This window comes from Oreochromis niloticus, unplaced genomic scaffold (genome assembly GCF_001858045.2).
Source record: "Oreochromis niloticus isolate F11D_XX unplaced genomic scaffold, O_niloticus_UMD_NMBU tig00002260_pilon, whole genome shotgun sequence".
Taxonomy (NCBI): domain Eukaryota; kingdom Metazoa; phylum Chordata; class Actinopteri; order Cichliformes; family Cichlidae; genus Oreochromis; species Oreochromis niloticus.
In genome coordinates, this window is record NW_020327608.1 from 29,618 (window position 1) to 56,240 (window position 26,623).

At 40.3% G+C, this 26,623-nt stretch overlaps 1 protein-coding gene and 2 long non-coding RNA genes across 4 annotated transcripts; 1 reads left to right on the plus strand and 2 right to left on the minus strand.

The window, feature by feature from the left end:
* Window positions 1-26,182, minus strand: LOC109200511 (uncharacterized). Its single transcript, XR_002060675.2, has 4 exons — window positions 25,721-26,182; window positions 25,447-25,559; window positions 182-253; window positions 1-92 (listed from the first exon to the last, which is right to left on the minus strand). It is a non-coding gene; the product is annotated as an uncharacterized LOC109200511 (long non-coding RNA).
* LOC112845007 (uncharacterized) lies at window positions 7,146-7,780 on the minus strand. The gene is made up of 2 exons (XR_003217781.1): window positions 7,722-7,780; window positions 7,146-7,368 (listed from the first exon to the last, which is right to left on the minus strand). It is a non-coding gene; the product is annotated as an uncharacterized LOC112845007 (long non-coding RNA).
* On the plus strand, window positions 22,523-25,703 carry LOC102081147 (serine/threonine-protein kinase/endoribonuclease IRE1). 2 transcript variants are annotated; one of them, XM_019356100.2, is made up of 7 exons: window positions 22,523-23,079; window positions 23,183-23,346; window positions 23,424-23,647; window positions 23,945-24,074; window positions 24,146-24,243; window positions 24,335-24,479; window positions 25,683-25,703. In XM_019356100.2, the coding sequence occupies exons 1-7, from the start codon at window positions 22,788-22,790 to the stop codon at window positions 25,686-25,688; spliced, it is 1,059 nt and encodes a 352-aa protein (XP_019211645.1). In that variant the 5' UTR covers window positions 22,523-22,787; the 3' UTR covers window positions 25,689-25,703. The 2 variants fall into 2 exon arrangements, with proteins under 2 accessions (XP_019211645.1, XP_005466741.2); XM_005466684.3 differs by lacking the exon at window positions 25,683-25,703 and having other exon boundaries at window positions 24,335-25,050.
* Window positions 26,183-26,623: the final 441 nt, after the last annotated feature.

Below are 26,623 nucleotides of genomic sequence, written 5' to 3' on the forward strand. Positions count from 1 at the left end.
ATTACTATGTACAAACTCACAGCTCTATAAGGGAGTCAAGGTCAATGAAGAGGTCCCTGGGCAAGGCTTTAATGTTATTGTTTGCCAAAGACCTGGAAACAAATGCAGTTGATTATGAAAAGAGACATCATTAAATCATGTATAACAGATAACAGTTGTATTTTCAGTCACTGGAACATACAAGTGAGTCAGGTCCCTGAGTCCTCTGAAGGCATATTTGGATGTAGTCTCTAGTTTGTTACTCTCAATGAATCTGTGGATCAACAAGAAGAAAAAGAAAAGTATATTTTTTGATCAATTTCAACATTTTGCCAGCTAGTAAACCAAATGGTAAGTGGACTGGTTCTTGTACAGCACTTTTCTATTTTGCCTGAGCACTCGAAGTCCTTGAAACCTGTCTAATTCAGATCAGGACCTCAAAGCACCAGCAGCCCAGATCAGCTGATCACAGCCTGGACACAAAGAAAATCTACTGAAGCTTTGAATAGAAATTGCGATTCTTAACCTCTTGTTGAGCCACTACGACCAATTTTAGAGTTCCCCCACCTGCTGAATCCCACTTTAACCCGTTCCTTACTCATTTTCTGTTTAGAGTCGCTCTCTATAATGTAGAGATATTTTAAAATTTTTCTTCTTTTTCTCTGCTCATGTTCTACCAAACTGATTCAAGCTGAGTATATTTATGAGAATTAAAATTTAAAGAAGTAAAGGTAATTTTCTTATGTATTAATGTTACTTTAATGATACATTAATATAGCACAAGGTTCAATTAGCTTTGCACAAAAATAGCTGGTAGAAAAATCCTCCAAAGAGCTACTTTTACTGGAGTAGTTTTACCTCTAATATCTGTACTTCTGATTAAGTACAGAATGTCTTTGCTTTTGCCATCTCACACTCTTTCATGTTTAAATCCATCTTTAATGGGACCACAGAGGAAATATTTGCTGGAGCACACCTCGTGTCCCCCAGAATCCTTACTTTGTCCATGTGAATTTTAAACAATCAAATCTTGTGAAAATGGCCACAACTTGTATATTTAACACAGACATAATAGGGGAGACCGGGGATAGTTGTAACGTGGGTGAGTTGTAACACTTCCAATTTCTCCAATCAGGGCTAAGTTTCAAATGATGTGACTCATCCTGTGCATGCCCAATTCAGTTCTGCTATCACATGTGAAAAATCAGCACATTTTGTCAAACACAGACAATTTAACACGAAAAAAAGTAATTTGTATGCCAAAAAGTAAGTTTTTCTACTTTATTTCAATTTCTAATAGCATTATCTGCTTTGCAGTCAAGTGGAGCGTGCGTCTGTCCTCTCAGTAAGTGAGTGAGACAGTAGACAGCGGTGAGGAGGGCTGTGCGAGTGCATCGCAAAAACACATAAATATGCCTGACACCCGTAAACAAAGCAGCATCTGGCTGCAGTTTAAAGACTTTTTTGTCTCGGTCTTGGTCTCGTCTCGACTTTGTCTTGGTCTTGTCTTGTCTTGGTCTCGATACCCTCTAATCTTGGTATTGTCTTGGTCTTGATTTAGGCGGTCTTGACTAAAAGTCTACAACTTTATTACTTTCATTTTCTTCCAAAAGCAGTTTTTGAAACATCTTTGTGAACTGACTAATGCTTGAACATTGCTGTAGGTCCACAGGAAAACTGTTCCACAGTTTTACCTCACAAATGGTAAAACAAAAGGTTTTAACCCTTGTCCGTGCTTTAAGAGTCTTCAGATTTAATTTTCCCCTCAATTCATCCTCTGTACATTTCCTGGTACTGTGTCTGGCTTTGTACATAATTTTTGCAGTTTTATATTTTATAAAATCCCTAAACTTCAGAATTGTTAATTTCAAGAACAATTCAAGAAAAGTTAGGAAGCAAAGAAAGACTGTCATCGTCTCCATTGTAAGTGGGCGGGGGAGGATGCTACAGTTTGTACAAGAAGCATCAGCTCTGATTTATTTTAACTTTAGGGCTTGATGAAGAAAGCTCAAGAGAAAATCTTCACATGATACAGTTACATACAAATTACATACACATGTATAATGTTTAAAAATATAATCGAACATTAATGAATTATTGGTCAATATCAGTAAAGCAAAAGACATTCTCTGTTTACTACAACATTGTGCCAAATTAATTTAATAAAGTTACATATGAATAACTTAATGGGGATATAAGTCAAATTTACTTCTACAGTCAGACTGAGTTGCAGTTCTCTTAGTGAGCACTGATATGACTCATACGCATTTGTTGTTTCCTACATGACCAAATTTTACTGATAACATGCAATAGAGATGAAACTGACTGACCCGCCTTCCTTCTGGCTGCTTTTGCTTTTTCTGATTTCCTAAGTTGTTCTAAGAAACTTTTCAGAATTTTTTTAAATTTACAAAAACAGGATGCGTCAGTTTAAACTGTGATATGTTTATAATGAATTACATAGTGACTGCAGTTTTACATTTGCAAATAAATGTTTCATAGAAGTACCTTCAGCAACAATTGACTTTGTTCTTACTTTCGTCAGTGAATTTGTGACATAAACCAGGGACAGCAGAAAGATGAGGATTAAAACGTTGGTGTTTCTGACACCAGCCAGTCCTCTGCTCCTGAACGCTGCTGCTGCCATCACTGTTGAAATAAAAACAGCCTTTGAGCTTGAGAGAAAATGAAAGAAAATAAAAGAAATGAATAAATAAAGAATCAAATCTATGTTTCCTCTTGTTATGTTAATAATATATTTTTAAAAAAATCTTAGGTATAAACCATCCTATGGTGTAGTTTTGCTGATCTTACCTGCCTGGTGAAGGTGCCGAGGTGTGGCTGAGAGGGCGGGTGTGACTGCTCAAGGTGATCATCTTCTTCTCTCTATTTTTAAATAGTGATGACGGGGACGGAGACTGGGAGGAAGAAGCAGCTGTTCCTGTGTGACTGATGCTGGAACATCAGAACGAAAATAAAACTAACCTATAGTGAATGAAATCCAGTGTGCGTGTCGGGTCCTTACCACAATCTACTTTACAGGAACAGAGGCCCACTTTAAACTGTCCAAGATCATCCCACATATTTAAGTTTTATCAAGAGCCATCGCAGCAGGTGGCAGAAAAAGCACATGAATGCAGTTAAGGACTGCAACATTAACTACGTTTAAAGACAAAGAACTCTGTTTTTAGGACACTGGAACAGAATATAGAAATGAAGCAGAAGCCAATCCAATGTTAGAGCCAGCAGCAAGTTTGTTAAACATGACACCAGTCCATAGTGCAGTTTTGTAATAATTCAAATTTTAGATTTTTCATTTAATATTCAATTCATCTTTCTCAGATAATCAGTAGCATATCTTAACATAAAAATGGACATCACAGAGGACTGAGCAATATATGCATATAACTAATGTACTACTGGTAGCTAACTATGGAGATACAAGTGTTTATAATTTGATGCAAACACTGAAAACTAAAAGTATAAGAGGCCCTGGTCAGACCCTCTGAGACCTTAATTTACAGTCTTTTTTTTGCATCAATTTTTTTTTCTGTACATGTGATCATTAAATAATGATTGTATGTTTGTGACGTGCTCTACAATCCTTAAAACGTAAAGTTTTTTTTTTAAATTTAATGTATCTACTGTAACTTTACAGTTTCGAGAACCTAACTGTTTGTAATAGTTTACAATTTACTCTGCTATTAGTACAAAAGAGCAGAACATTGTGTTCCAACAGTGTCTCATTTGTTTATTAATACTTATCATCATTCATGTTTGCACATAGCCAATTCAGTAATGAGCCACAGCTGTCCTCTTTCTTTGTGAGTTTCACAATTTGTAAAACTAGGCAATTATAATAATTTGAATGTCTTTTACTAATGCTACTTAACAAACAACACAGACATGTGCTTTAAGTTTACATAAAAATCACAGATTCAGACAAGAATAACCCTCTGCTTTTAGTCCAGCAGCACTGAAGGGAACTTAACTAGATAGCTCATTATCCTCATCACCTGGCATTGAGGTAAAACCAGAAAAAATAACCTGGCCCTTTTATTTAAAAAAATCATATCCAGCAGTTCAGGAGGCTGACCGCATGGCCAGCAATGCTCCACTGGGGAACGACGGAGGTGATGGGAGACCTTGGGCGGCTTGGCAGGTGCCTGCTTAGCGGAGACTTCTGGCTCAGGTGGAGCAGGACTAGCAGTCTGCTCTGGATGCTGGTACTGGCGCTCATGTTGACGGCTGGCCATTCTCTCCCTGGGAGCAGGTATGGGTGCTGGGACTGACCAAATGCAAGGACTTGCAGGCTGGCTTGGAATATGAACAGTTTTATTATAGGAGCTAAGAGACCTGAACACAAATGGCTAAATTAAACAGGCGCACACACGAGGAGTTGACAGCAACGTGACCAGGAGCAGAGATAGAAAGGATAATGAGTGTATAAAGGCCCCAAAGTTTATAGGACAAGTCTATTCTGTTCTTATACAGGTGTTTATAAGTTTCAGAACAAACCTCAAGCTTCTTCTTCTATACTCTGAGACAGTTTGGCTTTAATTGGTGTTGTGGCCGACACACCGGGGGGACCGTAGTGCTAAAGACTGAATCACATCAACAACCGTGTAATTAAAAATATTTCTCAGTCACCTTACAATCATGGGATCTCAGGCAATGGGCACTACCATTATATAAGTACCACTTCTATTCTCCTGAAAATATTCATGACATTCATGAAGGTAAAAAAAGATCCATTCATCTATTTGGATTTATCTTTTTAAGTTAAATATTTCTGTTCTAATAGTTTTGTGGATACAAAATAATATGACAGGACTTGAAGGAAAGTAACACATTTACTCTCATTTGGGGCGACTGAGGATGGATCAGATGAGTTTGCCACCTACCTTGTGTCCTCATACCTGGTGGTAATGGACAGCATGTTGCCTTATCAGCACTGGGGTCTTTTGTTTGATGGTTCCACAGTGCCTCCCTCTGGCCGTGATGAAGTATCACACCCCTCTGCTCTTTCTATTACAGGGAATGTCTAGAAAGCACAAACCTTTAATAATCACAGCTGAGATCATAAACTGTAGTTATCCTTCCTTCCTTTCCTTCTTCCTTCCTCTTAAGCACTTAAGGGTTGCTGGAGAGGGGGTTGAAGACTATCCCAGCTTTCACAGGGTAAAACTCAGGGTACACACTTGACAGTTCACCACTCATGATCCCATTCCCAATAGATGATTGTAATTCCCAAAAGAATCACCAATTAAACGGCCTGTATTTGTAAAGCGCTTTACACATACAGTCATCCACCCATTCACACACTGGTGATGGCAAGCTACATTGTAGCCACAGACACCCTGGGTGGGGCCTGGGGCGCACTGAAAGAGGCGAGGCTGCCAGATACTGGCCACCACCAGTAGGCAACGGGTGAAGTGTCTTGCCCAAGGACACAACGACCACGACTGTCCGAGCCGCGGCTCGAACCGGCAACCTTCCCCTTACAAGGCGAACGCCCAAGTCTTGAGCCACGATCGCCTTAACCTAAAGAGCAAGTTGTTGGACTGTGAGAGGGAGCCGGAGCACCCTCAGAGAACACAACATGCAAACAGCAGCCAGCAGATTCACATGCACGACCTTCTTGCTGTGAGGCAACAGTACCAACCACTGCACCACGGTGCTGACCTTAGAGTGCAGTCGTATGGTGGAAAATGTTACTGTGGATGCTTTAGATTATATTACATACAGAAAAAAGTACTGGTTTATTATTTTAGTGGGCAAGAGTCAAGATTGGATCTAAAGGGTGTAAATGGACAAGCACAGTGCATTTCTACTCAGTCTGAACACTCGACACAGCCTCATTCACCCAACTGCACACACATGATTAGGGGAAACTCAACGTTCAGTATCTTCTTTTTTTCATCAAAAGACTTTCTCTGTATCTCTGCTCTGTTTGTTTTTGACTTGAAACACTAAATAAAAGTTTTACTACACATCTGTCTCTATTGTTTAATCAGCAGCTGTAATACTAAACTGTCCACATTTAGTAGATTTAGAGATATTTATTTCACCACTTTTAGTTAATGATACTTTATAAACTTATAGGGCTTTGGAGTTGACGTCACGCCGCAATGCATTGTGGGATCGCGGTGCCATGTCAGTAGGCCAGAAAGCAAAACAAGCGGTTTTTGTGTGTTTCAGGTACTGCACTCACAACGACTGAATGAAACTGCATTACAGCCATGGGTCATTGTGAGCACCAATGGGAGGGTTGAGGCTGCTCACTGCACATGCATGGCTGGAGTTGCAGAGACCTGCACCCATGTCGCTGCTCTTTTGTTTAAAGTCGAGGCTACAGTGCGTATCAGAGGCACCAGAACTGTAACAGACGAGCCAGCATATTGGGTATTGCCCGGAAATATGACCAGGATACAGCCCGAGGTTGCACATAACATTGACTTCTCCTCAGCAGCTGCCCAAAAACGTGGTCTTGATGAAAACATAAAGACACCCTCCTTTTGCCTTTGAGAGGCAAAAGGAGGCGATCGCAAAAAAGGCAGATTCCTATTGCAACGCTGGAGAATTTGTCACCATTACTGGATACACTACTGTCAGGTACAAACACAAATCTTTGTTATCGGCGCCAACCACTGTGACCTCATTGTGTGGACACAGAGAGACCTTGCTGTGATACGCATCTTCCCTGATGTGGATTTCTGGGAACCACGTTTAAAGCAAGCACAAGATTTCTTTCTTAAAGTGTGTCTTCCTGAACTTGTTGGGAAATACTTCTCCAAACAACGTGCTGCTCTAAATAGCCTGTAATGTTTCATGTTGTGGTTCAAGATTGATGCCAGCTGTGTGTTGCCATGTAAATAGTTTGCATTTCATTTTTATGTACTTGCTAAGTACATGTGAACACATCAAGAATAAAAAACAAACAAAGATACTATTCTTTTCTGTTTTATTGAAACTACTTCACACAAAGTACAGTTATTTACAATGAACTACACATGCAACACAACAGCTTTATGAATACTCAACAAGAGCAAGTTTCATTTGGCGCTGGTTTGACAACCGCACTGGGGCACATATTAACCAAAACACAGCAAACCTTAACAATCTTATCAAGCAGTGTTGTGTTTATTTCTGCTCTGCCCTGTTCATTGCACACACAATCCTTTGTCTGCCCTTTAGCTTCCGTGATGCTGTCTGTCCGATCGCCACTGTCTACATTTGCAGCTGGTACCTCAACCTCCACTTGTCCAACACAACTGCTGTCCACTGCCTCCATGACATGGTGATTTTGTTGTTGGTCTTCTGTCAGATCTTCATCGATTACTTCTGCACGGGGCACACCTTCAGACTCTGCAGCTGCATAATAAAAGCCTGTAAGATAAAATTAGTGCATACACATAAGGTAAATGTACACCAATATTCCAATGACAGGTATGTGATTCATCTGGAAGTTATGTGCGGATTAGTGTACAATGAGAGCAATTTAGTATGTTTTTAGAGGTCCATGTGCAGTGTTGGTGCCCAGTCTGGATTTGTTACATCCATTTCATATGCTGGTTTGCCTGCAATAATGCTAAATCATAAGCTACTCAGTCGACATGACGGCATGACGTGGTTCTGCAGCATCACACATTAGCATGTATTATCTCATCATCTATGACCTCAGCACATTGAAAAAACACTAAAAGCCTTTTAAGAGTGATATGAATTAATTTAGAACTCACCGGAAAGAAAATGCCGCGAGCAAACCAACAAAAAGCTGGGTTTGCACAGAACTCGATCCGCTCGTCTCACCGCTGCAATGCAAGCCTGATGTCTTTGTTTAGTAATATCAGATACATGGGATCCCTCACGTTGCCTCCAGGATGGAAAACGATGAAAAGAGAGCCCATTATCCAGCTTCTTGCCTTCACGATCGTGTGATCTAACGTTGCAACTGACAACATAACACGTACGAACCATAGCTGAAGCTGTATCCTGTGTCTGGCCTACTGTCATGACGGAAGGGGGCGTGGCCCACCTCCCGTGACATCACGCTCCAAAGCCCTATTCTGCGCCGAAACCCACTGTAGACGACCAATCGTCTGGTCGACGGAAGTTGCGTCACCAAAACAACAACAACACACAGCGAAGAAGCCGGCAAGTCCGCTATTTTTTTGAAATGGAAACTGGCATTTCTTCTATGTTTACGTGAAGTTACAGACTCTGGATTTAGCGGAAATTACACGACGCTGAATAGCGCATTTAAGCCTTTTTCTTTGTGGTAAATGTTAGCCGCGCGCTAGCCGACATCTAATGTATTACGCCCATTTCTAGTCTTTTCAGTGGCTACAACTGATGATCGCGACATTAGCAATTCATGTTGTAAATCCAGATGCCCATGCACCTCGTCAGCAGGCCTGGTGAGAACTATGGTCTTCACCAAACCTGCACACAGCAGCTGCTCAGCCGAGCCGCTGCCTTCACTCACGCACGGAGGGTATCCACGCGCCTTCAAGTCAACATGATGCTTTCCGTGGCTCGTTACAAACCATCTGAGATATATGAAGTAGTAAGTGTATTTAATATCATACTAGGCAGATTTACCGCACTGCCATTTACTACACATTTACCCGTGTGTGGCTATTGTCAGTACATCTCGCTCGTTGTAAACTTTCTTTAAGTATGTGTAACATTCACAATGATATTGTTGATGGTAACGTGTATGATTCCAGCCTACCTGATAGGCACTTTTGACTTTTTGTAGTTCAGTTCACTGATTGACTACCCTGCAGTGCTGTTTTCCTGTATTCCTGTTTCATCCACTTTAATAAAGTGTCCTGTGTTACAGTAACAGTGAGTTGTGGATTTACTTCATGAATGCCTAAGTTGGGCTTTAATCTGCCTTAGACATGTAGACACAACTATGTAGAAACACATAACAGACCTGAACCAAAGAAGCAATGTGTACAAGCAGGCAAAGACAAGTTTTGGAAGTATTTGTACAACACATGCCTCCACAACAACTTCAGTGTATCCTGGAATTGTTTAGTAAACACTAACAGAGCTATTATCTATATGTTATGTGTGTCAAATTTCCCCAGAATAGTCTTGGTTGACATCAGGTGACTGTGAAAGCCATGGTGTATGATCACGCCTTTTTCATAATCAACTACTCAGTCTATTTGTCACGGGACAAACATAATCTCTCATAGCAAGTTTGTAATGATTTTACAACTCTTTTACCTTTGACAAGTGAACCCTAACATGGCAGCAAAGTGCAACAATGTCTCTCTGTGTAGGGGTCAAGAGTTCAGGGCATGCCTTTAATTTCTTGCCTGTCTGTAAATGACAGTGTCATGGCATGAATAATCCTTCAGATTTTACCAGTAGAAAAGTAAAACAATTACATTGTCTCATCAGGAGAACCTAAAAGACTCCTCTTATGGCTAGTCTTTGCACATAATAATCACAGAAGAAAAGAAAGGAATTGATTTTCAGTTGCTCTTAATTTCAGGGGACTTTCCAACCTGTTGGTTCAAAAGAGCCAAAAGAAAATCCTCATCGATGTTGGAGTAAAAACTAGATGCTTTTATTGGAATATACACCGATAATGCTTACTGTCCTGTCATTGTAAACCAGTCAAAATACACAAATAACACATTGTGATCATGCTGAAGACCACAGACAGCATTCCAGGCGTCAGGTGAGATAAAGGAGCTGGAAACATCACCTGATAAAGAAAAAACAGACAACAGACTGAATGAATGAATGAAAGAAGGCTTCTTCATTGAACATTTTCCACCAATCACAAGCCTCTTCTTTCACTCTAGACTTTTGACCAATCACCGATCAGGATGAATTGCACTTCAGGTGACTGTTGTGATAATTTGTCCAAGTAAAAAATCCCAGAAATGTCATGTGACAACCTCTTTGGCTTCCATAATCGTGACATCACGCCCATTTAGAATCTTACCACCACTTTGATCCTTTGAGCCTTTGATCCTAAAACCCATAAATAGGAGTGAGAAGCAACAACTTTTAGTTCGTTGTTCGCAGCATTTATGTTCGCAGCATTGAAACGTTTGACAGAGAAGCCTTTCAAAACAATTGGATCCTTTTCAGAGTGACTTTTTACACTTTCCAACATGTCTCTGAAAAAACACACAAGAAAAGAAAAAGTAAAGCCCAGCTCTCCTCTTCTGGCTCAAGAAGACAATATTCAAGTTCAGAAGATGTGCTCGGAAGAAATGCATGAGGAAAATCTCATGAACAATCGCAACACGAAACACCCGGCCCAGCCAGAGTACATCTATTACGTCTGGCAGAGTTTTTTTAAACAGCGAAAGGAGATTATCTTCCTCAGACAAGAAAATGAGAGAAAGACTGCTGAAGTAGATAAATTATTCAGCCAGCTTCTTGAAAAGGAAGATATTCAAAAGGAGAAAGAAATGGAACTCCTAGACATGCGTGGAAGGAACTTTGAGCTCAAAGCAAAGCTTGATAAAGCAATAGAAAAACTCAAAGAAATCCTCCAGCAGAAGAAAAATGAGAAAGACAAGGACAAAAAGGATCGGGAGCTGCAATTAAAGCTTGATGAAGCTCTGCAAAAAAATACAGAAATCCTCCAAGAGAAGAAACGGCAGGACATAGAACTCCAAAACTTGGGGATAAAATACAAAGCATTGCTTCAAGAGAAAAAGCAACAACCGATCAAACAGAAAGAAAGCAAGCTTGAAGACTCGGAGGAAAACTACAGAGAGCTGAAAACAAAGCTTGATAAAGCACTGCAAAGAAATAACCAGGTTCTTCAAGAAAAAGAACAACTGGAAAGAAACCAGAGAGACATGCGGTGCCAACTCCAAAGCATGGAGGAAAAATGCAGAGTCCTGGAAGCAAAACTTGATAAAACTGCAGTGCACAAGCAGAAATATCAAGAGCTGCTTCAAGAGAAAGAACAACAGGACATAAAGCAGAAAGAAGACAAACGTTTACTCCAGGGCTTTGAGAGGGAAAACCAAAAGCTGCAAGAACTTTACAAGAAAATGAACTACAAAGCAGCCGAAATGGAAGGAGAGAAGGAGAAACTGCGAAAACAGTGCTCAGCGATGCAGAGTCAGCTCAATGACATGCTGACAAAAAACACCGAACTCGAGGAACTTTCAAACACCTTGAAGTGCAAAAACACTGAGGTGCAGGTGCTAAAGCAGCAACTCCAGAAAACAAATGAAGACCTGCAGTGCAAACTTCAAGAAATGGAGAGGAAAAGTCAACAGTTAGAAGACACTCACAACAAATTACAAGAGAGTTATACAGAGATGCAGGAGGCAAAGGTAATGCAGGAGGCAACTTCTAATGAGTTGAAAGAAAGGCTCGAAGACAAACAAGCCGAATTAGAAGAAGTGGAGAAAACATGCAGGAGACTTGAGAAGGAGAATACAGAAACAATCGATCAGCTGAGAAACCTGATCCTAGAGAAAAAGGTTCTCGTGGAAAAGCTCCTGGAAAAGAAGAAGAAACGCTTCCGCTTCTTCTGGAGGAAGGACACTCATGCTTTGTCTGGTTTTTCCACTGCTGATGTCACCTCGTCTTCCTCCACCTCTGTTCCATCGTAATTTTGACCTCCCCTCTCCTGCCCTCTCCCTCTCTCCTGACACCTCTCCCTCCCCTAGCTCCCTTGAACTCCTAACACCTGTCCCATCTCCCTCCCCCCTCTCTCTCTTTTCACCCTCACCCCCCAACCAGTCCCGACAGTTGACTGCCCCCTCTAGAGCCTGGTTCTGTCATAGGTTTCTTCCTTTAAAGGGAGTTTTTCCTATCCACTGTCGCCTAGTGCTTGCTCAGAGGGGATTGTTGGGGTTTTCTCTCCTCTATCTCTTTCCTCCTTTCTACCCCTTTCCTTGACACCCCCCCCCCCCCCCCCCTTCTATTTCCTCAATAATTTAATAATAAACACAATTGGCTGCATTTTAAATGTGTCTGATCAGTGTCTTCATTCAAGAATGAATTGTCTTTGTCACAGAGTCATGTGTATTTTGTGTTTTCCTCGGGCTGGTGATCCTCGCGGTCGTTCAGCCCAGGAGTCCAGATTATTCGTGTTTTAATCACATTTAGTGTTACATTTTAGATCACCACAATAGGATATCCACAATTTAGGATTCAGGCATTTGTTTTAGTTCGATATCGTAATCATTCTGTGATTGAGTCGTTTACAGAACCAGCAGTTGCTAACACGTGTGAACACAGAAATCAAAGGGGTCCTTTTACACATGAATACTTTAAATCACAGTTAAGGTTGTCAGTGTTTCCAAGTTATTATTTTTGCTTGAATGAATCTTTCAGTGTGGCAGCCTGAACAGAATTTTATTTTCTGAAAACATTAACAAACTCAGACTAAAAATAAAATGAAAAACTTTGTCTTTCATCTGCTCCCTTTAGCATAAAAAGAGTCAAAAAGGCAAACTCGTGTGCCTTAGTAAGGGGTGCAGAACGACAGGTGGTTGCTGTACTTCAGCATCTAGCCAGCACTACAAAAGAGGAGTGAGAGGAGCATAAAGAGGGCAATGATTTTAAGTAGCAGGTCATTTCAGATGCAATGTTTCCATCAGCTCAACAGACATCAGCAAACACAATCTTTGTGTGCAGTGTGCTGCTAGTGAAAGGTCCAGCTGCTGTTTTTCACCCAGAGATGGAGAAAGATAAGAAAGACAGGAGAGCAGAGGAAGGAGAGAGGTTCGATTTAAAGGTAAGGACTGCTGAGTGGGATGTGAGAAACTGGAAATTAAAATATTACATGTAAGTCCTCACGTTTTAAAATCACATATTGGATCTGTACATGTGACATTACATTTTTCTATGTATTGAAAAGTGCTGCAAAACAAACTAAGCTAGACTAACTATAAAGGTTGCATGAAAATAATCTACAGTTCAGTACAGGATAAACTGGCTTGCAGCTCGTAGTTTAAAATAAAGCAGTGTGTGTGACTGGTGCACAGTGGCTGTGGTGCTCATGGTGAGAGTTAGGTCACATCAAGTGTAGCTGAGATGATTTTGAAGTGAAGCTGATGATGCTTAGATTTATTCACTGAATACCCTTCATACTGTTTAGTATAAACACGAGACAAATAGTGTGCTGTCAGTGTAGACGATGGAAATCAGCCAGGACAACTCATAAAACAACTGCTCACATCTTGTTAAATTCAGATGTGTAAATCCACAAAGAGCAGTAAACCTCAGAGCACCAGCAGCCCAGATCAGCTGATCACAGCCTGTACACAAAGAAAATCTACTGGAGCTCTGAATAGGAATTGCAATTCTTTACCTCTTGCTGCGCCACTGCAACCGATTTTAGAGTTCCCCCACCTGCTGAATCCCACTTTAACTCGTTCCTTACTCATTTTCGCTCTCTACAATGTAGAGATTCTTTAACATTTTTCTTCTTTTTCTCTGCTCATGTTCTACCAAACTGATTCAAGCTGAGTATATTTATGAGAATTAAAATTTAAGGAAGTAAAGTTTTTATTCTCATGTATTAATGTTACTTTAATAATACATTAATATAGAACAAAACCTTGTTCTATATTAATGTATTATTAGCTGTGCACAAAAATATCTTGCAGAAAAATCCTCCAAAGAGCTACTTTTTACTTTTTTTACGTTGAGTACATTTTAGACTTTCACACTTTTACTTGAGAAAACAAGTTGAATCAGTGCTTCAACTTTTACTGGAGTGGTTTTACCACTAATATCTGAGTCAGTACAGAATGTCTTTTTTGCCATCTCATGCCAAGGGTATTTAAACTGAGGAATCTCTCTCATGTTTAAATCCATCTTTAATGGGACCACAGAGGAAATATTTCCTGGAGCACACCTCGTGTCCCCCAGAATCCTTACTTTGTCAATATGAATGTTAAACAATCAAATCTTATGAAAATGGCCACAACTTGTATATTTAACACAGACTTAATGCTTCTCCCACAGCAGAAAGGCTGTGTATGTCTTTGCTGTTGTAGATTAGATTTAAGTTCACTTCTTTGCAACACTGCAAACTGGCACAAGGCAGACACTGAGAGGGGAAGCAGGTTCAATGCTGAATGCTGTGGTAGCCGTTTTGGTTCAGGGTGCCTCTCACTCTGTACGAGTCACCGACCCTGGATTCAGCAAAACAGCCCCAGACCATCACACTTCCTCCTCTGTGTTTGACAGTTAATGCCACACACTGTGGAACCGTCCTTTCACCTATTTGATGGCATACAAAGATCCTGTGTGATGAACTGGACTGTAATCCCAGCCCTACCTCGAAACCATCCATCATTTCTACTACACTGTTTCGCTGCCCTTATACATGTCCTGCACCACTCTCAATTACTCTCATGTGAAAAAGTTTTTTCCCTTTCCTGATTTCGTATTTGTTTTGTATGTTTGTCCACCTGTAAGAAGAACAAGCATACAGCACCTGGAACACAATAATTCTTGTGTGTGTGAGTGTGAGAGAGAGAATGAGAGACAGTGTCAACTGTGAGTGTGTCTTTGCCATGAAATGTACTTGAAAATGAGGCTGGGAAACAGCAATAATGCCCCCCACGAGCAAGAGACAGACAGAGATATATTCAGGATAACCGAGCCATCGGCAGCTCCACAAGAGTACCAAAGGCCTGAAGCCACACATATCTGCGCACTCATCTCTGCAGGAGCAGGAGGGAGGTCCTGACAGGGGCTCCCATGACCAAGAGTTGGGAAGCCCTGAGGCAATGGACAGCCAACCCCACTAGAGGCCGGCTAACCCGGTGCAAGCCGAGATCAAGGTCCCAGAGGTCCCAGCACCCAAGACCCGCCCCTGAAAGAGCCCCGCCCCGACAGGAAAGAGGTCCAAGCCACCCCAGACACCCAGCACTTGCTGACAGCAAGAGCTTAAAAAACAGCACTTAGTTCTCCTGCAAACTGAATGTAAATTGATGATTTTGAAGGGAAATCCTCTTTCGTTCTGTTATTTAACCTCCTAGGACCTGGCGTCCACATATGTGGACATCACATTTTGGGTTATTTAGACCAAAATACTCTGTTCTATCAAAATTTTAAACGAATATCCTCATATGTGACTCTCATTTTTCTTAAAAACAAAAATCTGGTAATTCTTTGTTTTTACATTCATCGGGCCCCAATATGCCCAAATATCAAAGAGAAATTAAAAATGCATGCTGTGGAAGAGTTCGGGTCTTAGGAGGTTCAACCAGTTTACAGAAGGATGACAGGATCACATCATATATGCAGTACTGTGCAAAAGTCTTTAGCCAGACCTCGTTTCTTTACATTTTGAAAATGTATCACACGATACTTTACCACTACACAATGTAGGGAAAGTTAGGATCTTGGCCTTATGTTCTCTAGGAATCGACGAAGGAGCAAATGACACACAGCTAAAAGAACAGTTAAGATTTATTTAAACAAAACCATAAACAGTCATTCAACAGTTCACAACAGTTCCAATAGTCTATATTTGTCAGTCCGTGTATTCAGTTTCATACTCCAGAGTTCAGAGTTCTTTTCAGTCTTTTCAGTTCAGGTGTGTGAAGTGTGTGTGTAGTGTTAATGTTAGTGGTACTACCCAGGTAGTGTGTTGTTTTAAGATCTCATAAGCTTATCTGTCAAGAAGTAACAAAGTTGTCACTTCTAAGTAGGCTGGAAACTAGGGGTGGGCGATATAAACGATATACGATAGAAACGATATAGATTTGGCCAACGATAGAGATTTTGACTATATCGCTCTATCGCGATAGCGCATGTTGATGACGTCATCAAGCTGCGCCTGTTTTGGTCGAAAGTATGGCAGCGGCTACAACCATTATCATCTGTAAATTATGTTCTCCTGACTGAAGTTTGGCCCGTGTATAGCATCCTGCTCTGCGATTGCATTTGTCCCAAACCACCAGAATCCCTCATGTTAACATTTAACGAGTGGAAAAAAAGTTGCCGTTCATCCACCAGCTTCACTGTGCTAATGTTATGCTAACATAGCTGTGTCGCTAGCAATCACGTAGCACAACATTATATACCAGGTAGTCTAACTTCGGTAACCCTGCAAACGCCACTGCTGTTTAGTTTTCTGTCTTCATTTATGTTGGAAGTGATAGCAGAGCTGTACGTTTGAATTAGTTTAAAAAATCTCTCAATCAGAACATGGTATGAAATGTTTAGGTATAAACTAGCGAGCTAACTTCCTGTTAACTTCTAACTCCGTTAAATTTAATAAATTCTGTTTTCATGGATGCATGGATGTTAAACTTAATTGTTACACCCGATAAAGCAGCAACGCTGATGATTTAATTAAAGATGAAAGAAGTTAGACTGTTTTTAGCTCTCAGTGTTCGTATGACGTTATGGACCCAGATTACTCCTTACTACGGCAGCCGTAATGCTCTGACAATCCATCAAGCAGTCCATCGGCAGGCTTACCAAAGTTGTACTAAAACATTTTTAACAGATTTCTGCACGCCAAAATCGGTTCAAGGTCAGTGAGCACAACCAGAATTCATACATAAGGCACACTCTCGATTTTTGAGAAAATTAAAGGATTTTAAGTGTGCCTTATTGTGTGGAAAATACGTTATACAGAAGAAAAGAATATATCGTGATATATATCGTTACCGCACGTACTTCAAATTATATTGCAATATGAATTTTAGGCCATATCGCCCAGCCCTGCTGGAAACCTTCCTGCATCGCAGCTGGGGATCCTGAATCCTGGCTGGCAATTTTAGACTCCAACAAAAACACCAACCTGCACAGGGCAGTGAACACATTTCACATGAATATTATAAAACAACTTAATCAGCACTAATGATCAAATACCTCTCACTCTTTGTATATAATGACGTAATGCAAAGCTGGACTTTTTCCTGTTTCTTAAAGACATGACTTTCAGATGCTATTCGGCTATTGGTGGAGACAGTGTGGGTGGTTTAGACCTGAAAAATCTTTTGTCCTCCACTCAAACAATTTCATGAATTTCTTTTAAGGACACCCCAGTCTGAGATATGCTGCAATAAATTTTGGGTACTGAAGAGAAAAACTTTGAAAGAGCTTCAGAAAGCCTGGAGGAAAAGCAGTGCTTGTTTAATCGAATGTAATAATACACATTGATTAAAAGTCCCAAAGTAAAGCGATCTCTCTGCTTTCTTATCAAACAGCTTCTGTCATAAAGCTTTGCAGCCAACTTTTACTTCGCCGCCATCTTGTGGCAGCATCTGGCTACTGTTATTTGCACATGTGCATTGTGTTTTCCTGTTCAACTATATTTTAAAACAAACTCCTTGAATTGATTAGTGGATTGAAGTAGTATATGAAATATTAGCGTTAGGTACGTCCCCCATTTCAGTTTATTAAACTTTTATTTTGCTGACATGTCCTGGAGATTTACACTGACAGCAGGTCTGCATTACATCATTATGTTGGAGAGGCTGATGGAGGTGTAAACTCCCTCCACTACACTGTTTATTGGACATTAGCTACATTTAAGCACAGTTTTCTCATTTGTCTGAATATTTGAGCTGAATCAGTTTTCAATGTGTAAGTTGTAGATTTGTTCCCTCTGTGGAGTCCACAGCTTCATGCAGTCCTTTCAGCTGACTTTCTTGAGGCGCTGAGTGCAGTTTGAGTGCATTACAGCAGACTGATCTTCTGTGTTGTCGTTGAGTTTCCAGTGTGAGTGCACGAAAGGATCTCACAAATGAACATGTGGTCCCTGACACTCCAGCCACCTCTGCTGCCCCAGCCTCACCTCCAGCTGAGGCTCAGAGGAACACAGCAAAGAAGGCTTCCTGGTGGCGCAAGAAGTCTGAGGATGTTGTTTGTGAAGGTTCTCAGTCATCCAGGTCATCGTAGTCAAAGGAGCTTGCAAAGAAAAGCATCTGGACTTCTTTAAGTTGCTTGAAGACGTTTCACCTCTCATCCGAGAAGCTTCTTCAGTTCAGAACTGAGAAGCTTCTTCAGTTCAGCAACTTGAAGCAACTTAAAGAAGTCCAGACGCTTTTCTTTGCAAGCTCCTTTGACGAAGTCTGAGGATGTTCTGGAGAAGGACTCAGCAGGTCCGAAGCCTCCAGTCTCAGCTGTACCTGATAAAGAAGCCGTGGCACGTGAAACATTCCTGCCACCTTCTGCTACAGATCTGAGGTATAAGGTCATTTTACTGTGTTGCTGTTTAAAGCTGATTGATTGCTTTGTGTTTCTTCTCCTGTAATTTCATCACTGTAACTGCACTGTTTGTGTCTTTTTATCACGGTAACATCAGCACTGACAAATGTGAAGTCAAGGACGTTGGTGTCCAGACAGAGGTTTCGTGTTCTCCCAACTCGCTGCTGTTTTTCTGCACAGTACATTCTACAGAGCCGAGTGTGACACGTGAACAGCTGTTATAGGAACATGTGGAGTCTGAATGTTAGGATTGACACTCACACGTTTTGATTGAACTAACTGGTGATGTGTTCCTCAAAGAAAAAGGTGACCTTCAATGATGAGCCGCTCTGTCCTGAAGTCCCTGAGAGAGGTGAGCCAGTTTCCAGGCCGTCTACCCCAGCAGGTCACGGTGGGAGCCAGGGGGCTACGTTGGACACAGAGTATGGATACCGCTCAACGTCTCTGACCTCCTGCACAAACATCCTCTCCCAATGAGAGCTGGACTGCCTCAGGTAAGAGTCATGCACACACACTGAATATGGAGCCAGTGTTCAGATGAATATCAGGTTAAAGTCAGTGATTTGAAGAACAACAGAGGAAAATCCTCTGACTTGCTTCCTCTTTGTGCTCGTGTTTAAGATTGCCTAACCTGAAGCATACATGCTACATGGGCCCTGCTCTGCAAACTCTCCTCACACTGAGAGTCTTTACTGAGGAGCTCTGCAGCCAGCTGCAGCTGTGGAGGTTTCACCCAGAGTGCCTGCACATCAGGTACAGCGCAGACACCGTCGCTCTTTGGTTTCTCCACCAATTTGCTGATCAATGTGAAACACAAACTAACTTTGTCTCTTCTTCACTTCTGCTGTTTGCAGTCAGTTTGTGGACATCAAATTGAGCCGTTTCAACAACGACAGCTGGCACAAAAGCTCTGTCCTGACTGCCTTTAGAGACACGGTTGCTGCGTCTCATCCAGAGTTTGATGATGATGATCAGAAAGTGAGCAGCTGTCTTTTTGCACTACGCAGCACGCTCATCTCTGCTATAGTTTGTACATTTGCACATGAAACTGTGTTTTGTTCTGTCTGTGTCTGTGTGCAGGACGCCCACGAGTTCCTCGTCTGTGCTCTGGACGTGCTCCAGTGTGAGTTCTCTAAGCTGCAGGCTGAAGCAGCTGCCTTGGACAAACCTTCCATCTGTCCAGTTAGAGCTCACATTGGCTTCACGATTTTGAGCAAAGAGCTGCAAAAAGTAGGAACACAGTAAACTTTGAATGTTTTCATGATGTTGCTGATATTTCTTAATCACCGTGAGTCTGTAATGTTTGAAATGATGTGATTCTGCAGATGTGGTGTGCAGTTCTTTGGGCGGGAGGACTAACTCCACCTCTCCTTGGACCTGGTACATCGAGGCTCAGTGAGCCAGTGCCTGGACTCATACCTGAAAGTAAGAGCTTGTTTAGACTCCATTCTGTGAACGGGCTTGCTCTCACAAATATATGAATTCATCTGTGAAAGAGTTCAACTCTAATGAACCTTTTCCTCCTGCTCCCTGCTGCAGGGTGGCCTGTTGGACTATGAGTGCCAGTGCGGAGCCAAGAAGATGAAAGAGGAGCTGTCTTTCTTGAACCTGCCCAAGTGAGTAACATCAGATCGGTCCCCAAAAGCCTCAAACCACCACAGTTCAGTCGGTGTCGGCCTAACAGTTTCTTTCATGTCATGTCCTCCTTGTGTCTTCCTCTGAGCCTCTCCTCTCCATCTCATCTCTTCCAGTGTGCTGATCCTCCAGCTGAAGCGATTTACATTCACTCCATCCTTCACAGTGGAGAAGAAGAACAGTGCCATCGTTCTGACGCAGCAGCTGGTGATCAGCAAGGACTCAACCTTTAGTGAAGAGGTAAGGGAAAAGGCACACAGTTCATTTCAAGCACAGATGGAGCCCATTTCTAAGCTAACGGGTGGTGCCGCTGCTCTCTCCCAGGAAACCGCTCGCTATTCGTTGGTCAGCGTGATCAGCCATTTGGACTCCTCAGCTTACAGCGGTGAGTGTGTGCTTTCAGACACGTGCTGAATGCAGGTCAGCTTGACGGCGCTCGTCAGATTAGCGGAAGAGATGACGTCACAGACAGCTGGCTCTCCCAGCAAACAGTCAGCATGTCTGCGCAAATACTCAGTGTAACTTTTAGAAAAACACTCACACTCAGTTTATTTGTGTTTTCTTTGCAGCACCAAAAAAGGCTGCAGAGTCTGGACTCAGGGTCGAGTTTCATCCTGCAAAACAAAAATGAAGTTCTACAGAAGTCTAATGATAAATTTCACTTCAAGGGATCTTGGATTAAAAGAATGAAACTCAGTAGATAATGGCAACATAGTTACACCAGTTTCCAAAAATGACAAGTCCTATCAGATATTTAGATATTTATCTAGTGTAGTGTCAAAAGTCGTAAGTAAACAGTTTGGCATATGTAGAAATTGGCTTCAATGTTTCACTCAGTCCAATATCTACCTAATTTATTTTGACCCTGTATTTTAGTATTTGACACGAACAGCAACTGTGCCATGTGTTCGTTTCCAACGCCACCAGGATCGGGACCTTCGATGACAAATCAGGTGAGTTGAACACTACTTGAAGTTTGGAAAAATGTGCATCAGTGTTTGAAAAGTAATTGTATTTCATAACAGGAAAAAATAAAATAAAGGTAAAGTTTTGAAAAGTTTGTGTCTTAACTCTTTTAAGACAGTAATATTTAGGGAAATTGTGATATCCAAAATCAGATTGACTTGACATGGTATCTCTGTGAGGGTGTATACTGTTGATATGGACTGCAATTATCTTATGGAAACACAAATGTTCCTTTTAAGAGCATTCTGAAGTCTTTGAAAGAGTAGTTCAAAAATGAGAATTCGGAGGGCTTTTACTTTTAAAATAAATATGAGGGCTTCAAGTACATATACTGCTGCAGTCCTCACTGTTCAAACCTTTACTTTGTTCTCTGTAATACCTAAAATAAAATTGTAGGTAAACACATGTGTTACTAATTATAATAATAAAAGTTTTCTTTGGGTACAGAGATTTTATTAACATGATTAGCGACACCAGTAGAAACAGTGGGCTCTGTCTGCTTGATTAAGAAAACCACACCGATGTTATTGTTTGATCACAGCAACATAAATCTTGGTATACATGTCAGCTGGGTCATCATGAAATCAAGCAAGCCTTCTACTCGACCATCTCCAAGTTACAGAAAAATGGGAACATTATAATGATTGGTGTGAAAAATTAGCTTGACATGTCAAATACATTTGAAGATGCACACTTTCAGACCTTTCTTTCACACACTGAAAGAAATGTGTGAAATATATACATGAATATATTTCCCTAAAATAAGACAGGATCTGTAATTTGGGACACATACATCAAAAAATGTCTTAAGTTTTTCCTAATTATAACATGGGGAAAAACGGCCAGCACTTCTGCAAAATCCCATATTTGGTTACGTATTATTAAAAATCTCAAATTACAGAAGACAACTGGTGATAATTTCTGAATGCTATATAGTTTTATTACACAATTCAGTAAAATAAACAATGGAGAATACTTTTTAACAGGAAATTCAGTCACAAAGAAAATGTTATTTTCATTCAATTTTCATGTTTGATAGAACAGCTATAACTAGTTATATCACAAAAACAAAGTATCGGTAAATTGTCCTGTCCACGTAGAATAAAATACTGGCGTTTCGAGATGGAACTTACGTCACTCCAGTCTCAAATCCTCATAACATTTAGAATATTTTGTGCTCCACTATCTCTGATTTTTATGATTCAAAGTTTGAATATCACAGTATACAGTGATTTCTGTTCATTTTACCTTTACCTGTAGATATCTTTGTTTTAAAGGCCCACCAAGCCACATTCAAGCCATTTTTCTTGCACATTGTAATTTGAGCAAATATTTGAACATGACTGTCTCAAAAACTATTAAAGATAAATGCAGAAAGTTTAGTTATAACAAAAGCAAAAGTGATGAAATTGATGAATTATAACTAAGGATGTCAGTGTTTGCATGTGAATTATATATAATATACATGAATCTTCCAGTCTGGTAGCCAAAATAGAATTATTCACTTCTGAAAACCATTATAAACTGTTAATATTCTTTAAACTCAAATTTTATTGATATTTTTTTAGCTTTTCTTAAGATTAAACTGGAACCAGATTTTGCATTACTTGGCTAATTTCAGTGATTTCTCTTTCACAGGTAATCTGAAGGAAAAAAATGAGTCTTATCCCTGACGAGCAAGTGGCAGTCGCCCCATCAACATACATTCCATTGACAATTTTAGCTGTCTGTTTCATTGCATAGTGTTACTGTTAGTATATTGGAAATTAAAGAGCATTCTAGTTAATGGAGTTTATCCATTTAGAAAGTGTGGGGAATCAGAAAAAAAAAACTGGCTTCCAGTCAGCAAGAGGTGGAAGGACAAACTGGAGAAACTTGTTGGTTCAGATGACAGTAAAATATCCAGAATCAGAAGCATTATTTATGTGAATGATGCAGAATTCAGAATAGCGAAGGGAAGCGATGGCACTGAAGTCTTCTTGGGGCTGAGAGAGGACGGCACAGAAGTTGCCATCAAGAGAATGTCTAAAAGCAACTATGAAGAGCTGAAGAACGAAGAAGGAATCCTACGACTCCCTGAACTCGATCATCCTTATATCGTACGATATGTTGATTTTCAGGAGGACGAGAACTTTGGATATCTTTGTCTGCAACTTTGTGAATACACATTGGAAGAATATATCAGGAACAATGACCATGACCCAGTGATGTTAAAGAAACTTATCAAACAAATTCTTAAAAGTCTAAAGGTGCCTCACTGTGGAAATCCTAAAATTCTTCATCGAGATCTCAAACCCCAGAACGTTTTGATTGGTAAGACATGTTTGAAATTCAGGGAAAAACTAAACAAAACCTGTCTGGTAAATATAAATTAATGATTTAGTTTAATGAGTTTTGTATGTTGTTCCTCCTGCAGATGTTACTTGTAGAGCAAGATTAGCTGATTTTGGCATAAGCAGACGCTTACTCAAAGACCAAACAACTTTACGTACACGCAGTGCAGGAACCAGATGCTGGATGGCCCGAGAGACTTTAGCAGAAGAATCTGTGATATCATACAAGTCAAGCACTGACATCCAGGTAAAGTCTGAACACAAACTTGATTAACTGAAAAATGACTAAACGTACCTAAACTGATAATATGTGTTATTATTAAGGTGGCAGGCATGCTGATCTATTATATCCTCTCTGGAGGCCACCATCCATTTGGTGACATATCCTTTAAATGTGAGTCCAACATTTATGATGGGAAGTACAGTTTGGATCATGTTCAAGATGAGGTGGCAAAGGATCTCATCGAGTGGATGATCAACAAAGAGCCAAAGGACAGACCCAAAGTAGAAGAATGCTTAAACCATCCCTTCTTCTGGACTTCTGAAAAGTGAGGAAGTCATGCTGATCAGTGATTGATAAATAATTTTTCCTGATTACTGGAACAAGATGTATGATTCCTGGCTTCATTGTAAAACGGGGATAGAGATCTTCATGTTAGAACAAACTGAGCCACAGTTGATCATCCATGATGAATCTGGTTAGGCATGCATGCTAACATTTTCTGCTAATGCTAAATCCTTTTCCTACACTTTTGCTCTTATATTTTTAAATGTTCATCAATTCTTCTTTTGTTTATGTTTAATTTGTATGTTTTAATTTATAAAGCATAATTTGAACTTCCCAGGAAAACTGAATACTTGAGAAAGATCGGTAACAGGAAAGAGGTTGCAAACTATCGAAAGGCTGGCCAGGAGCTGATTGATTCCCTAGAAAAATGTGCTGTGGACGAATCCTTTAAGCAGTGGAAAAATAAGGTGACTGTAACACCACAGATCAAATGTCTATGTTCCTAAAATCAACTTCATGACTAATGTTTTTGTTGCAGTTTCCAGAAGTGATGGTTCAGAATTTGGAAATTAAAAAGCCCTACACTGAAAACACGCTGGGATTACTGCGCTTCATACGCAATCTCCATGAGCATTAGTGAGTTAAACTAAATGACAAGTGACTCTATCTATCTATAACCTTGGTTGTCTTATTTACCATGCAGTAATCAAACCTTCCTTGTTCACAGTGCCAAGGAAGCAGCCCAAAATGATGTTCTGGCATTGTTTCCTGATCTCTTTGGGTGTGTTTACACATTTGCAAAGAACCAAGGCTGGAATTCAGAGACACCGTTGAGGGAAATGTTTCAAAGAAAAGCTGAACTTCTCACCTTGGTAAGATAGGTAGCAAATAGAATTCTAGTTTTTACTCTTAATACACTTTATTCATACAAATTTGTTTCTACACTAATACAACATTATATTTTTATTCAGTTAGCCTTCAGGTTTAATGTTACATTATGTGAGGGGGGAAAAATTAAGCAAGAGATACTGAGACATTTTGTTGACTTCTTCAACAAATACAAAGGTAAAAAAAAATCTGTTTTTTTCACTATTATAGTTTTAAAGACTTCCATTTCTGATCGTGGCCTTTCACAGATTGTAAACAGAATAAATATGTTGGACATGCATTTTGTTTTGTGAAAATCACCTCGGGCCTATGACAGATTCAAACTGTACAAACATGTATGTTGCATAGAATTTGAGCAAATTTTTGTATTTAATATTAAGAGCTACAAAAGGACTTAGCAAATATTAGGATTTTGAGATTCAAACTATGCAGTTTTTTTCAAGTGAACGGTATTGTAAATTTGCAAAAACATACACATATTTAAAAAACATGATTTCCTATGTTGTTTCTCATTATGTTTAAACTGTAGATTAATTCTTTCTGTGTAAAGAAATCTGTAAAACTGTGACTGTAGGACTGTAGGAGTTGCAGTTCTCTTAGTGTGCACGGATATGACTCATACGCAGCTGTTTTTTCCTGCATGACCAAATTTGACTGAGAACATGCAATCTACATGAACCTGACTGATCCGCCTTCCTTCTGGCTGCTTTTGCTTTTTCTGATTTTCTAAATTGTTCTAAGAAACTTTTCAGAATTTTTTGAAATGTGCAAAACCAGGATGCGTCAGTTGCTTAAGCTCTACATATTAACAACTCTGCATAGAGAGAAAAACACCCAAACTGTGATACGCTTATAATGACTTACATAGTAACTGTAGTTTTACATTTGCAAATAAATGTTTCATAGAAGTACCTTCAGCAACAGTTAATTCAGCAGTGACTTTGTTCTTACTTTCATCAGTGAATTTGTGACATAAACCAGGGACAGCAGAAAGATGAGGATTAAAACGTTGCTGTTTCTGACACCAGCCAGTCCTCTGCTCCTGAACGCTGCTGCTGCCATCACTGTGGAAATAAAAACAGCCTTTGAGCTTAAGAGAAAATGAAATAAAATAAAAGAAATGAATAAATAAAGAATCATGTTTCCTCTTGTTATGTTAATAATATATTTTTTGTTTGAAATCTTAGGTATAAACCATCCTATGGTGCAGTTTTGCTGATCTTACCTGCCTGGTGAAGGGACAAACAGCTGTTTCACAGACTGAAAACACAAGGGAATCACATGCTACAAATACTTAATGTTCTCCTGATGTGACTTCCCACTGATCTGTGAGCTGCTCTTTCACTTTTATCTCACAGTTGTGATATGATCTATGTGGCGGGGGTGTGGTCTCCGGCCTGCTGCAGCAGAGGGGTGTTACAGTGAGCTCTCGGGGTGGTGTGGCTGAGAGGGCGGGTGGGACTGCTTAAGGTGATCATCTTCTTCTCTGTATTTTTAGGTGGGCAGTTTTAGTGTCGGATGAGCGGTGTTGATCCAGTGGGGGTGCAGTGATTTCTGTGAAATGTGACGTGTGTGTGAATGATAAAAACACACACACACATGTGATTACAGCCACAGGACTTGAGCTGTGAAAGAATAAACTGCCTCAGAACAAACATCAAGCTTCTTCTTCTATACTCTGAGACAGTTTGGCCTTAAGTGGTGTTCTGGCCGACACACCGGGGGGACCGTAGTGCTAAAGAGTGAATCAGCGCCACAACCGTGTGTATTCCTGATATCTCCACTACAATGGGAGAATGAGAAAGAGGTGGAAACACAGCTGGAACAAATCTGATTAATTAAATGGGGCAAGCAAAACTAAACATAGCACACTACCAAAATAAAACAGGGAACAGAAACAGAAAAACTAAATGAAAAAAGTCCAAACTCAAAACCCTGGGACAGCAACCCTGGTACCAAGACAGTTATAGAATTTACATTTTTGGCAGTGAGCAAACACTGGACAACAATCAGCCAGCTGTTTACTTTCTTGTAAAGAAACTCCGTATTAACAGGAGGAAAAGAGGAAAATACAATTATTGATTACATTGCAAGTGATACAGCTTGGAGCATGAGAAACTGTTGTCTT

Bases quoted from the DNA above. Each gene is read 5' to 3' on its own strand.
- LOC102081147 (XM_005466684.3), top strand. From the start codon at position 22,788: ATGTCTAAAAGCAACTATGAAGAGCTGAAGAACGAAGAAGGAATCCTA. The intron at 23,080-23,182 runs GTAAGACATGTT...TTCCTCCTGCAG, and splicing joins ACCCCAGAACGTTTTGATTG to ATGTTACTTGTAGAGCAAGA. The intron at 23,648-23,944 runs GTGAGGAAGTCA...TGAACTTCCCAG, and splicing joins TTCTTCTGGACTTCTGAAAA to GAAAACTGAATACTTGAGAA.